Here is a 15,309-nt window from a genome sequence, read left to right on the forward strand (position 1 = left end):
GAAAACACTCACCTTAGTTTTCTCCAAGGCTTTGGTGGTCTGCGTCAAATCATCCGTACTCTCTGGAGACACTGGGACCTGGACCGTAGGGCCTGAAGATAATCTCGACCCGGCACCTGCCTCCAAGCCAGCGACTACTGTCTCTGAACAGCTGCATTGTGGTTCCTTCACTTTCTGACCTGAAATCAGGTATGTCTTCAAACCTAAGGAGAAAAAGTATCACAGTCATTTTACCATGAAACCACCATCCAAACACAATAATGTAGAAATCAAATCAGTGGTATTTATGTGGGCGGGGAATATGTTTACCAACTCTGCTTATATTATTATATTTTACTCTCCCAAGCCCCCAGTACACTACTCTGCACATAGTAAGTGCTCAATAAATATGATTGAATGAATGAATACCTTTGATCGATTGGGCGCTTCCTATGTGCAGAACACTGTACTAACCACCTGGAAGAGTACAATACAACAGCATTGGCAGACATGTTACCTGCCCACAATGAGCTTATGGTCTATAAGGGGACTACATAGAAATCTAATTTTCTCTATAGTATTATAGAAAATTTTCCACGTAGGCATAGAGAAACTTTTTTTAAACAGAATGATGATCTTGATTCTTTTATTTTATAATTATTTTTAATGGAAGTTGCTAAGTGCTTACTATGTCCCAGGCACTGTACTAAGCACTGGAAAACGTACACCCAGGCACTCTACTAAGCACTGGGGAACGTACAAGCAAGGCAGGTTGGATACAGTCCATGGCCCAGTTGGGGCTCAAAGTCTTAATCTCTAACAGTTGAGGGAACAGAGGCACTGAGAAGTTAGGTGACTTAGCCAAAGTCACACACAGCAGACAAGTGGTGGAGCCAGGATTAGAACCCAGGTCCTCTAACTCCCAGGCCCATGCTCTATTCACTAGGCCATGCTGCATTTTCATTAATTACAAAGAGGTTTAACAGCAGTGAAGAAAACTCCTTTCTATACCCTTTTCTATTCTCCACTCTGGCAAAGTACAGATGTGGAAGAAACTACAAACACACACACACGCATACCCCAGATATAGCTGCTGACTTTTAAATTCTGACAAATTTTAATGACCCTTAACACCCACTCCCGTTAGGAAAAATTACGGCAACGCTTACATTAGAGCCATTTTAGCTTCTACATTTAACCCTTTTCACTACGTGAAACAAGAGTCATGAGGAAGTGTGCTGGCTAGGACTACATCCAGTTTCTAGTCCCAGCTTCACATGCCTGCTGTGTGACCTTGGGCAAGTCATCTAATTTCCTTGTGCTTCAGTTTCCTCATCTGTCAAGTGGAAATACAATACCTGTCTTCCCTCCCTCTTAAGACTAAAGCGCTTGGAATGTACAGTTCGGCAACAGATAGAGACAATCCCTACCCAATGACGGGCTCACAGTCTAATCCCATGTCCTGCTTCTGGTCTGGAACGCCCTCCCTCCTCAAATTCAATCATATTTATTAAGCACTTATTGTGTGCTCAAATCTGACAGACAATTACTCTCCCCCTTCAAAGTCTTACTGAAGGCACATCTCCTCCAGGAGGCCTTCTCTAAGCCCCCCCTTTTCCTCTTCTCCCACTCCCTTCTGCATTCCCCTGACTTGCTCTCTTTGTAGCACTTATCTATATATCTGTAATTTATTTATATTAAATGTCAGTCTCCCCACCTCTAGATTGTAAACTCACTGTGGTCAGGAAATGTGTCTGTTTAATGTTGCACGCTCCCAAGCACTTAGTACAGTGCTCTGCACACAGCGCTCAATAACAGTGAGTGCTTAGTGTTCTAGTGTTCCAGCACTTAGAACAGTTCTTGGCACATAATAAGTTCTTAAATACCATTATCATCATCATTATTAATAAATACCACTAACTGATTTCTCACATTCTTCGGGAACATTCACAGTCAGGAGTTCTAAATGAAATTCTACTGTAATTTTTTTTACATTTTCTATTCATATACTTGACTTCCCCATTCACTCTTTCACAGTTAACTTCATTCTAATCTAGTTTCAAAATATTTCCAAGATCATGTCTAATTAAAATCCAATAAAATGAATACATGGGGAAAATCCTAAATAAAAGAAATGACAAAATACAAGGCAGTTTACCCCAATTCCATTTCCCAGTCCATAAATACATTTTTTTTTTTGCTGTTGGCATATGTACCTTCAGATACTTCCTAGGGTCCTTCAAGGAAAAAAGGAACCAGTTTTTTTTCCTTCATTTCTTTTTTAAAAAAAGACTGAACGTCATCTTTGAGTCCTCACTGGACTCACTCAGGATTTTCTGCTACTGTTAATCCTCTCTTCAGCGAAAAGAGAGAGGATTAGAGAAGCACAGAGGCCTGGTGGAAAGATCATGGGCCTGGGAGTCAGAAGACATGGGTTCTAATCCCAGGTACTCTGCATGCCTGCAGTGTGACCTTGGACAATTCACTTAGTTTCTCTGTGACTCAAGTCCCTCATCTGCAAAATGGGGATTTAACATCTGTTCTCCTTCTATTTAAACTGTGAACCTCATATGGAATCTGAGGCTCTTGTATCTATCCCAGCACTTATTAAAGTACTTGGCACATAAGAAGCACTTTTAATACCACAATTATCATTATTATCATCGTTATTATTATTATGAGGGCCTCCTGTGGCCCCAGGTCTGGGCCATCACTTTAATTCATATTAATGTCTGTCTCCCCTTCTAGACTGTAAGCTTGTGATGGGCGGGGAACGTGTCTGCTAATTCTGTAGTATAATATTCGCCCAAACATTTAGTACAGTGCTCTGCACATAGTAAGCACTCGAATACCATTTATTGTCTGATTGATGACTGCCTTGGTGAGCTGTCCTGCCCTGCATCTGAAGTGCAAATAATAAGGATAATTGTGGTAGTTGTTAAGTGCTTACTTTGTGCCAGGCACTGTACTTAGAGCTGGGGTGGGCCAAGCAAATCAGGTTGGACACAGTCCCTGTCCCACATGGGGCTCACAGTCTCAATCCCCATTTTAATGAGGCCCAGAGAAGTGAAGTGACTTACTCAGGGTCATGCAGCAGACAAGTGGAGGAGCCAGGATTAGAATCTGTGACCTTCTGCCTCCCATGCCCAGGCTCTACCCACTACGCCTTGCCGCTTTCAGTGGGCAACCTACTCCAAGGCCAGGAGACACAGGAGGTAACATGAGCTCCAGGCTGTCTAGGCTGTTTGGAAGAGAAGTGGTCACTCAGAGCTAGTAGGCAAGGCTAGATTTAAAGTGGAAAAGGCTCCCTGTTAGCATTAATAATAATAATTATGGTATTTGTTAAATGCTTACTTTGTGCCAAGCACTCTTTTAAGTGCTGGGGTACATACAAGGTAATTAGGTTGTCCCACAGGGTGCTCACAGTCTTAATCCCCATTTTACAGATGAAGAAACTGAGGCACAGAGAAGTTAAATGGCTTGCCCAAGGTCACACATGGCAGACAAGTGGCAGATCCAGGGTTAAAACCCACATCCTCTGACTCCCAAGCCCGTTCTCTTTACACTAAGTGACAGTACCACCACTTGGGACAATCCAGCCCAGCCTGCCTTCCCAATCCCCAGTTGAAAGTGGACAGCAGAGAGGGCCCTGGCCAGAGCAATTCATGAGGTCTGGGGTCCCCCAGAACCAGTGATGGTGCTGTTCTGGGAACAAGAGGATCCCACCACCACCAACAACCTCTCTGCATCAGGCGGGTGGCTGATTCCGGACAGGGGCCTCCAAGGCTTATTCAGTTTGGGAAGGCTGCCCCATTTTTCCCCCTTCCACTGGCTCATTGGCCTGGCATCTCTCTAAATCCACCGGTTTGTCAAGTTCCCAACCTACCCCTGCCCTAGTGGCCCCTTTTTCGGATCTGCTCACTGTTTTTGCATCAGTCAGTCAGTATTATCTTGGCTAAGTGGAAAGAGCTCAGGCTTGGGAGTCAGAGGTCATGGGTTCTAATCCTGACTCCACCACTTGTCAGCTGTGTGACTGTGGGCAAGTCACTTAGCTTCTTGGTGCCTCAGTTCCCTCATCTGTAAAATGGGGATGAAGACTGTGAGCCTCATGTGGGACAACCTGATTCCCCTGTATCTACCCCAGAGCTTAGAACAGTGCTCGGCATATAGTAAGCGCTTAACAAATACCAACATTATTATCTCCCCACTCTATCTTCCCTCCCTTGCACTGGACCCACTAAGCACTCAAATACTCACCCTCTCACCCCTCAGCACTTATTTCCGTCCTTATAATAATAATAATAATGATGATGGCATTTGTTACTATGTGCAAAGCACTGGGGAGGATACAAGGTGACACTGGGGAGGATACAAGGTGATCAGGTTGTTTCACGTGGGGTTCACAGTCTTAATGCCCATTTTACAGAGGAGGTAACTGAGGCCCAGAGAAGTTAAGTGACTTGCCCAAAGTCACACAGCTGACAAGCGGCAGAGCCGGGATTTGAAGCCATGACCTCTGCTTCCCCAGCCCATGCTCTTTCCACTGAGCCACGTTATCCTCAGTTGCCTCCTCCACCTGTCTCCCCTGCCAAAGTGCAAGCTCCTTGAAGGCAGAGGTTTTGTCTACTTACTCTATTATACTATCCCAAGCGCTTAGCTGTTCAAAAAAATCACTGGTTGATTTGCTGCCCCCCTATTATGTACATAACCCTGCACTACGCACTGGACAGGGTACCACAGAATTAGCAGACAAGATTCCCTTGCCCTCATTGAGTTTACAGCCTAGTGGGGAAGACACATGATCAAGTTAATTATAGAGAGAAGGAAGTAACAGCATACACTTGATGTGTGCTAAGTGAGGTTTATGAATACTTAGGTGGTGAGAAAGGGCTGATGTGGGACTTGGGGACTAAAAGGGAAGGAGATGGGCAAAGAACGGGGGCACACCTCCTGGTGAACTTACTTCAGAAGGGTTTTGAAGATGGAGAAGAGCTGTGATCCACCAGGTATGAAGGAAGAAGGGGTTCCAGGCAGGACTTGAGCAAGTGGTCTCCAGGTGGAGAAACAAGATAGAGGTACGGCGAGTAGTACTACAACCTTATGGTTACCTCGCCTAATAATGTCCCCCTTTCCAAACTTTTTCCAAGCCTCATATATGATCGGGAAAAATCAGAGGTTCCTTCCATTAGGGAAAGGCATGGAGAAGAGAAAAAAGTATTTTCTTCTTATTTTTAAGACAGCACACTTCTGTGGAGAATGAAATTTGGATGAAGACTTTCTGGAATACAGTTGATGAGGATTCCAGTGCTGGGCTGCTTCAAGACAGTCATCCAACCAGGCCAATATTCTGTCTCCAACAGTGGCATGAGAGAATCCTTGGAGGAAACGGTGTGATAGTTGCCCACATCCCAACCTTGTGGTTAGGGATGTACCATTTAAGGCTTCCCTTTAAATAACAACGTTGAACTCGTCACCAACATATTCGTCCGATACTCTTCTTGAAGCTATTGCTATTTCCTGATATTGATACTGATTGATATATACTGATATATCCTGCCTGCCCTATAGAGAATAAATTCCATATGCTTACTACCTGTTGTGAGCAAACACTTCTCCTCAGCTTCTTCTGAACCTACTCACCTTCAAGCTTCAGTGGGTAGCCCTGGTGTCATGGGATTTGACAATCAACAATTCCGTATTTGCCCTGTCCACACACTTCAACAAGATTTTGTAAACTTCGATTGTTTTCCCTCTAAGCCCTTGGTATTTCCAGATCGAAGGGGTCTCTTCTTTTTTGTCTATATTCACGTAAAAAGATGCATGGTGAGTAATTTAGCATACTGACTGAGAAAGTAATTTAACAATCAACCAATCGATAGTATTTGAGTACTTACTCTGCGCAGAGCACTGTATAAGTGTTTGGGGGAGTGTAATCGATCCCTGTCATCTAGGAATTTACAATCCAAAGGTGGCCCGGTGGAAAGAGCATGGGCCTGGGAGTCAGAGGCCCTGGGTTCTAATCCCAGCTCTGCCAAATGTCTGCTATAACAATAATAATAATAATAATAATAATAATGTTGGTATTTGTTAAGCGCTTATTATGTGCAGAACACTGTTCTAAGCGCTGGGGTTGATAGAGGGTAATCAGGTTGTCCCACGTGAGGCTCACAGTCCTAATCCCTGCTATGCAACCTTGGGCAACCCACTTAACTGCTCCATTTCTCAGTTCTCCGGTTCTCCTTCCTCCTGTGAGACCTATGTGGAATAGGGACCATGCCCCACCTAATTAACTGGCATCTACCCCAGCACTTAGAACAGTGTTTGACACATAGTGCTTAACAAATACCATTTAAAAAACAAAAACCAAAAAAACTGAAGATCCATACCTCAGTGCTGGGATGTTGGAGGTGAGTACATGTTTAGGGGTAAGGACTCAAGTTCATCGATGAGACAGTAGTGGGGGAAACAGGGAGGCGAGACAGGAGTTTACTACAGGAAGGGGGAAGTGAAGATACGTATGCCAGTGTAATGGGGCAGGGGTCGGGGTGGGGAGGGAGATTTTTTTAAGGTATTCTAAGCGCTAGGTAGACAAGTTAATCAGGTTGGATACAGTGCCTGTCCCACAAGGGGCTCACAGTCTAAGTTGAAGGGAGGAGGATTGAATCCCTTTTTACAGGTGAGGTAACTGAAGCACAGGGAAGTTAAACTACTCACCCTAGGTCACACAGCAAAGATGCAGAGGTATCCAATCTCCACTTTGCCGGTCGTGAGTGACCGAGCGCTAAGGTAGACTAGAAGTGCTGACGTGGCAGCTGGGCAGAGGGAAAAAGGGGAGCGGATTGGGGAGATGAGATATTAATCAGGAAAGGCTTCCTGGAGGAGTTGTGATTTCAGAAGCATCTTGAAGATAAAGAAAGCAAGTGGCCTGCCAGATGTACAGGGGAAGTGAAAGTCAGGCAGAAGGAAAGGGGTGAGCAAGAGGCCAGTGACAAGGGAGATGAGAACAAGGCACAGTGAGTAGGTTGGCTTGCAGGGAGCAAAACGTGTGAGCTGGAGTGCAGTGGGAGAGAAGCGAGGATAAGTAGCGGCGAGAAAGCCGATGGAATGCCTTAGAGTCAGTGATCAGGAGTGGCTGCTTGAAGCAGAGAGCAATGGCCATCCTCTGTGGGTTCCTGAGGAGTGGGGAAGTGTGTGAAAAATAATGTCGTACAAACATAATCCAGACAGCAGAGGGGAGTATTGACTGGAAACGGGAAGGACGCTACAGTCCGGGAGGTCGGCGAGGAGGTGAACGTAGCAGACAAGATGGGATACGACGAGCGCTGGACGAGCGTGGTGGGGGGCTGAAGGGAGAAGGAGGAAGGGACGGATTCTGCAAACGCTGCGAAGGAGGAACCGACGGGATTTGGGGCAGACTCAATACGGGGGTTGAAAGACAGAGCGCTGTCAAGGATAATGCCAAGACTGTGGGCTTGAGGGATGGGGAGGGTGGCAGGGTGGTTAACAGGGATGGGAAAATTAGTAGAAGAAAGGATTTGGGAGAGAAGATGAGGAATTCAGTTTTGGACAAATTGAGCTTGAGTTGCCAGCGGAGGGCCTCCATGTAGACAAGTCCCAAGTGCTTAGTGTAGTGCTCTGCACACAGTAAGTGCTCAGTAAATAACACTGATTCATTACAGTGTGCGATTTCAGAGGAGAGAGGTTAGGACTACTGAGGTAGATTTGGGAATCGAAAAATACTTCCCAAGAGAACAAATACATTTCTTAAGCACTTTCTTCATCCTTTCTTATTTGCTTTTTCTGTATGAAAAAAGGAAGTAAAGCTAAAAGATTTTCACTCTACCTAAATTATTTCATTTAGGCCTTCCTCTCTGTACTAGCTCCACAAACCCTTTGAAGAAGCAAGGTTAGAGTTGTGTGCATTTTACATATAATACTGCTGTGACAATACTAAGCAGGAGAACTTTTAGGGCCATTGGGTAGGTCTAACTTTAGAAGATGACCAGTGTATAGAATTTGATTTTAGCCTTGGTTTCTAAAAAAAAAAAAAGAAAGGACACCGTTGGGCTTCCACTCCAGTGACTTTCTTGTTAATCAGATCGTGGCCATCAAAAGCTTTTAATGTCACACCATCACACTGCTTCCAAAGTATCTATGAAAAAAATTTAACTCTTCTGCCACTAAGTTGAATTTATGTTCTTAATTTTTTTGTTCCCATAAACTCAGCCTATTTCCCCTTCAGACTGATTTATTGAAGATGATATGATGGTCATAAATTTTATGAAATAAATTGGATTCCCAGGAAGGCATTTTTAAACAAATTGCACATAATCATTCCCATAGCTTATTTTTAAATCCCTGTTTCAAATTCTTGACTTCTATCTCCTCTTGTTACTAAGACAGGTGAAACTAAATACTTATTCGCAGCTGCACAGCATTTCTCTCCAAAGAAGTTTCTTTCATTTTCCAAATGCACGATTCTCATCTTGGGACAGAGTCTCATCTTGAACAAGAATGGGGAAACACTTTAAAAAAGAAGTTTGCATCTGGAAACGTTCAAAACAAACTGAAATAATATCCTTTTTTCCAACTTCCCAACTCAGTTTTCTGCTAGGGACTGAGGATATTCTTGCAATGTCTACATGCCCAGGTTTTCTAAAGTGCTCAGTTGAAGTAATTGTGAGAGTCCACTGCTTCCAATTCCATATTTCACAAGATCCTTCCACAATTGAGAATGCTGGGAAAAAATCAATCACCTTTAACTGTGACATGATGATGAAGATAATGCTATCATAGGTTCCTTTTTTAGGAAAGAACCGTATTTTAATCCCTCTGTTCATGGTTGCAATAATACTATCAATAGGTTGCCAATTTTAGGAGAGAATCATATTTTATCCTTCTGACAATGTTATAACATTGTCAATAAGTTCTCCATTTGGGGAGAGAATCCTAGTTTCTCCCTCTGGTCACAGTTGTAATTGCTCATCCTTCTATGAAACAACTCACGGAAGCCATCCCCTTGTTTTACTGGTCACTAGCCGAACGCGAGAGAAGAAAAGCAGACTTCCTCTTGCCTCGCTTTCCTGGGCCAATCTTACCTGGCTCTTCCCAAACCTGAGCCTGGCCGGCAACTATCAAAAAAAGAAAAATCCCCCTATCGCACACATCTCTGTTCACAGATGTCTGCCCTTATTTCTGCACCTATTGGCACTTGGATCTGTACCTCTTGGGCACTTGAATAGTCATCCCACCCTCCGTAACTTATCCGTAACTTATTGATTTATATTAATGGCTGTCTCCGCCTCTAGACCATAGACTTCTGGTGGGCAGTGAACATGTCTACCAACTCTGTTATACTATACTCTCCAAAACGCTCAGTACAGTAAGTCGTATTTATTGAGCGCTTACTGCATGTACTAAATGCTTGGACAGTACAATGTAGCAGAAACGTACCCTGCCCACAATGAGCTTTACTGTCTAGAGGTGGAGAACAGTCGAGAAAGGGAGAACGGTCTAGGGGAGGAGACAGTAAGTGCTCAAAAAACACCAGTGATCATTGTACTCTCCTAAGCCCTTAGTATAGTGCTCTACACAAATAAAATGCTCAATGAATACCATGGATTAATTGATTTCATCCCTTACGAAGTCTCCCCTGTCCCGGCAAATCCTAATGGTTTAAAACTGGGTTTTTTGTGATTAAAAACAAATTTGTATTAGACCTTTTTGAGTGCCCGGTGGCTCTCTGAGGGTATCCGTGCTTCACACTGAAACGGGCATAGAGGATAAATTAGGTGATGTGCTGCCAGCCCTTTACAGTCTCTTGAGCCTAAAAGAAGAGCATGGAACTGGCAGCCAAAAATAGGGGATCTTCTGCTCCGCAACCCCTTACCAGCCACCTTGCTTTCAGATGGAGGATTTTTTTAATGACACTTATTAAGCGCTTACTATGTGCCAGGCGCTGTTCCAAGCACCGAGATAGGCACGAGATAAACGGGGTTGGACACGATTCCTGTTCCACATATGGCTCACTGTCTCAATCCCCCTTTTACAAACGAGGGAACTGAGGCCCAGAGAAGTGAAGTGACTTGTCCACGGTCACACAGCAGACAAGTGGCAGAGCCTGGATTAGAACCCAGGTCCTTCTGACTTCCCGGTGCCCTATCCATCCGGCCCCATTGCTTCTGATTTGCTGGTAAAACTACTGCTCCGGCCCAACACCGACTACGGTCTAAGTAGTTGGGACGTGAGACAGACATTACCCCTATCACATTATGATAAGGGAGAGCGCTAGAATCATCAAGGATAGAATTCGTTGCCAAAATCAGTCGGTCATTAGATGACTTTGCCTCTCACAATTATCCAATAGCAAAAGCAATAAGAGACGCTTTAATTCGTCCCTTCCAGCTCTGCACTCTCCCCATCGTCACCTCTTCCCCCTACTCATCTTTCCTACCTGCTGCCACTTGAGACCACAAGGGAAATGGTACAGCACTTCCTTTCCCATTCTGCCCTGCTTCTAAAGTAGCATTATTATTATTATTACTATTATTATGGTATGTGTTTTGAGTTTACTGTGTGTCAAGCACTCTTCTAAACGCTCGGGTAGATACAAGTTAATCCAATTGGACACAGTCTCTGGCTCACAGTCTAAATAGGGTGGGGTGGGAATAGGCACTGAATCCCCACTTTACAAATGAGGAAACAGAGGCATGGAGAAGTTAAGTCATTCGGTCAGCCAGCCAATCATATTTATTAAGCGCTTAGGTGTGCAGAGCACTGTACTAAGCGCTCGGGAGAGTACTATATAACAGATAACATTCCCTGCCCACAACGAGCTTACAGTTAAGTGACTTGCCCAAGGTCACACAGCAGGCACGTGCAGGAACCAGGATTAGAACCCAGGCCCCCCGACTCCCAGACCCATGGTCTTTCCACTATGCCGCACTGCTTCTCATGAAGCAAGATGCCATTTTTTGTTTTTAATCAGAAGGAAAATGCATCTTCTTATTTGTATCTTTTTAATCCTATCTAGGGAATTCGGAGAGCTAACAAGGACTGTGGTAAAGCCACGAAGGAAAGACTGAGGGAAAACCTGTATTCTGGGTGGGAATTTGGATGGTCGCTACAAGCCCTCAGAGGGACCTGCCACGGCGATGTATGTGATAGTAATAATGTTGGTATTTATTAAGCGCTTACTATGTGCCGAGCACTGTTCTAAGCGCTGGGATAGATACAGGGTAATCCGGTTGTCCCACGTGAGGCTCATAGTCTTCATCCTCATTTTACAAATTAGGTCACTGAGGCACTGAGAAGTCAAGTGACCTGACCAAAGTCACACAGCTGACAGGTGGCGGATCCGGGATTAGAACCCATGACCTCTGACTCAACCCATGCTCTTTCCACTGAGCCATGCTGCTTCATGTCACATGCACATCAGACACACAGCATGGCTCAGTGGAAAGAGCAAGGGCTTGGGAGTCAGAAGTCAAGGGTTCAAATCCCGGCTCTGCCTCCTGTCAGCTGTGTGACTGTGGGCAAGTCACTTCACTTCTCTGTGCCTCAGTTACCCCATCTGTAAAATGGGGATTAAGACTGTGAGCCCCACGGGGGACAACCTGATCACCTTGTATCCTCCCCAGCGCTTAGAACAGTGCTTTGCACATAGTAAGCGCTAAACAAATGCCATCATTATTATTATTACTGTAATGGCTTCACACGTACCATATTGCAGAAAGTACACCAGAGGTCACCTGAACCCGGAGCCACACCCCTGGCAAACCCCAAGTCCAAACCAGTCCCGGGTCCCCTTACAGATCCCTGTCAACACAACTGCCGCTCCCAAGCTACGGAATCTGGGAGCCAGAGCTGAGACAGAAGGAAGCTGAGGGCCGAAAATAAAAATACCAGACATAAAGGTATCTGGTGCCGTATCTGTAGCCTGCAGAGTTCAGGCAAGCTGAAAAACAGACTGTCCACTAGATAACTGGGTGACAGGCCACCCTACTGGGAAATAAACTCTCCCAATCAATAGTCCTGACAGGCGCCATCTTGCCACCCCTCTCTCTGTCAGTAGAGGTGGTCAAGTGCTATGGGAGAGAAGGCAGAATCGATCAATCAATCAGTAGTATTGATTTAGTGCTTACTGTGTGTGGAACTCTGGACTAATAATAATAATAACTTTGGTATTTGTTAAGCACTTACTATGTGCAGAATACTGTTCTAAGCATTGGGGTAGATACAGGGTAATCAGCTTGTCCCACTTGAGGCTCACAGTCTTCATCCCCATTTTCCAGATGAGATAACTGAGGCCCAGAGAAGTTAAGTGACTTGCCCACTGCCACACAGCTGACAAGTGGCAGAGCGGGGATTCAAACCCGTGACCTCTGACTCCCAAGCCTGGGCTCTTTCCACTGAGCCACGCTACTTCCCTTGGGAGTACAATACAACAGAGTTAGCAGACAGTCCCTGCCCACAACGAGTTTACAGTCTAAAAGGGGAGACGGTAAGAATTCATATGAAGCAGCGTGCCCTAGTGGAAAGAACAGGGCCTCGGACTCAGAGGACCCGGGTTCTCCGCCAACTGCTTGCTGTGTGACCTTGGGCAAGTCACTTGACTTCTCTGTGTCTCAGGGTCCTCAACTGTAAAATGGAGATTTAAATCCCACTCCCTCCTAGACTGTGAGCCCCATATGGGACAGGGACTGTGTTCATCCTGATTATCTTGTATCTCCCCAGTGTATGAAACACTGCATGACACCTAGTAAGCCATTAACAAATACCATAAAGAAAAAATGATTAAGAGCAGAGAGATCTGCCCTCCCAGATATAAACCACTGAACAGGGAATCAATCAATGGTATTTTTTGAGCGCTTACTATGTGCAGAACGCTGTACTTCACACTTGGGAGAGAACAATAAAACAGAATTCCCTGCCCATAACAAGCTTACAGTCTACAGGGAACCCAAGAGTACAACTAGTTTCCCAGTTAAAAATACCAGCAGCTCTGGGCCCTGTTTACTCCTTGCTGTTTTCAGACGTGATGCAGAGTACTAGTTACTCCAGCGTTCAGGAGGAAGATGCCTGAGATACATGGGCTTTGAAGCATCCCCCTGCTTGCAGAAAGAGGGAGAGGAACTAATAATAACAATAAAGGAGGCTAATAATAATTGTGATATTTGGTAATCACTTACTAAGTGCCAAGCATCGTTCTAAGTGCTGGAGTAGATATAAGATAATCAGGTTGGACACAGTCCCTGTCCCACATGGGGCTAAGTCTTAATCCCCATTTTACAGGTAAGGTAACTGAAGCACAGAGAAATAAAGTGACTTGCCCAAGGACAGAGAGCAGACAATTGGCAGAACCGAGATCAGAACCCATGACCTTCTTACTTCCAGGTCTGTGCTCTATCCATTTCGCCATGCTGCTTCATTCATTCATTCAATAGTATTTATTGAGCGCTTACTATGTGCAGAGCACTGTACTAAGCGCTTGAAATGAACAAGTCGGCAACAGATAGAGACAGTCCCTGCCGTTTGACAGGCTTAGACTGCTTTCTCCCTCCATTCAATCAAACCATCAATGGTATTTATTGAGGCCTTACTGTGTGCAGAGCACTTTATTCATCGCTTGGGAGAATGCGATACAATAGAGTTGGTGGTCACATTCCCTGAAGCTCAGTGGAAAGAGCCCGGGCTTGGGAGTCAGAGGTCATGGGTTCGAATCCCCTCTCTGCCACTTAGCTGTGTGACTGTGGGCAAATCACTTCACTTCTCTGTGCCTGTTACCTCAACTGTAAAATGGGGATTGACTGTGAGCCTCACGTGGGACAATCTGATTACCCTGTATCTACCCCAGCACTTAGAACAGTGCTCTGCATATAGTAAGTGCTTAACAAATACCAACATTATGATTATTATTACCCACAAGGAGCTTACAGACTAGAGGGGGAAAGAGAAATTAATATAAATAAATAAATCACGGATATGTACATAAGTGCTGTGGAGCTGGGGGAGGGGTAAACAGAGGGTGCAAATCCTAGTGCAAGGGTGAAGCAGAAGGGAGCGGGAGAAGAGGAAATAAGGGCTTAGTCGGGGAAGGCCTCTTGGAGGAGATGGGCCTTCATTAAGTCCTTCTCAGCTTCCATTTCCTGGAGGTACAAAATATAGAACTCGGCTCCTTGGGCCATAAATCAGCAGGGATCCTCCCAGTAGCCGCTAGGAGAGAAGCAGCGTGGCTCGGTGGAAAGGGCACGGGCTTTGGAGTCAGAGGTCATGGGTTCGAATCCCCGCTCGGCCACTTGTCAGCTGTGTGACTTTGGGCAAGTCACAACTTCTCGGTGCCTCAGTTACCTCATCTGTAAAATGGGAATTAAGACTGTGAGCCCCACGTGGGACAACCTGATTCCCGTGTCTACCCCAGCGCTTAGAACAGTGCTCGGCACATAGTAAGCGCTTAACAAATACCAACATTATTATTCCTTATGAAATTTTTTTAAAAAGAGCTTTTGAGGAGAAACTGTTTCTGCTAATGGTTGCCTGTCTCACTGTGGAAAGAGAAAATGAAGGTAGGTAGCAAGGAGCTGCTGGGAGACCCCGGAGAATTGGCCGGGACTCCTCTGGGGGCACTTTCTTTCTAGACAAGCCAGTCGACAGACTCACGATGTTCTGATGCAAACCTGTTCTCCCCGGGCCCCCTTGGTGCTGACTGTTCCACCCCTAGCTTAGGGTGGAATAATCCTGACATGGTCTTGGCGCATTTGGCTGGGAATAGTCCTGCTTTAACCCTTCGAGACCGAGGAAGAGACTGGATCAGATATCCCGAGCTCGCCGTGACCAACCATAATATTGCCAAAAGCCCTCAGAATCCTACTGAACTTTTCTGAGCAGCCAAACTAAGGAAAGTTGAAGAAGGAGAGGAGGAAGCTGTCTGGGAGAAAAAGAGTGCGGAATGGGTCGGTGAGCGACAGAGGGGACTGCGGGCTGTCAAACACTACCGTGATTTTACTTAAGTGGCGTGGGCTTGGTGTCACTAATAATAACAACGATAACTGTGTTAAGTGCTTAGTACCCCGCAAGGCACTGTACTAAATCCTGGAGTGGATGCAAGCAAATCAGGTTGGACACAGTCCTTGTCCCACGGGGAGCTCACAGTCTCAATCTCCATTTTACAGATGAGGGAACTGAGGTACAGAGTAGTGAAATGACTTGCCCAAGGTCACACAGCGGACAAGTGGCGGAGCTGGGATTAGAACCCGTGCCCTTCTGACTCCCAGGCCCGTGCTCTATCCACTATCCCATGCTGCTTCTCTAATGAATTACTATCAATCAATT

At 45.3% G+C, this 15,309-nt stretch overlaps 1 protein-coding gene across 4 annotated transcripts in view; it reads right to left on the reverse strand.

The window, feature by feature from the left end:
* The window catches only part of ADCY9 (adenylate cyclase 9), a 186,304-nt gene that overhangs the window by 50,196 nt on the left and 120,799 nt on the right, over nucleotides 1-15,309 (reverse strand). For all 4 annotated transcript variants that reach the window (XM_029058667.1, XM_029058666.1, XM_029058665.1 and 1 more), the window contains exon 2: nucleotides 13-203. In XM_029058667.1, coding sequence (XP_028914500.1) covers nucleotides 13-203 — 191 coding nt within the window. The remainder of the gene's footprint in view (nucleotides 1-12; nucleotides 204-15,309) is intronic.

The sequence above is a fragment of the Ornithorhynchus anatinus genome, chromosome 2, assembly GCF_004115215.2.
Source record: "Ornithorhynchus anatinus isolate Pmale09 chromosome 2, mOrnAna1.pri.v4, whole genome shotgun sequence".
In the NCBI taxonomy this organism is placed as follows: Eukaryota; Metazoa; Chordata; class Mammalia; order Monotremata; family Ornithorhynchidae; genus Ornithorhynchus; species Ornithorhynchus anatinus.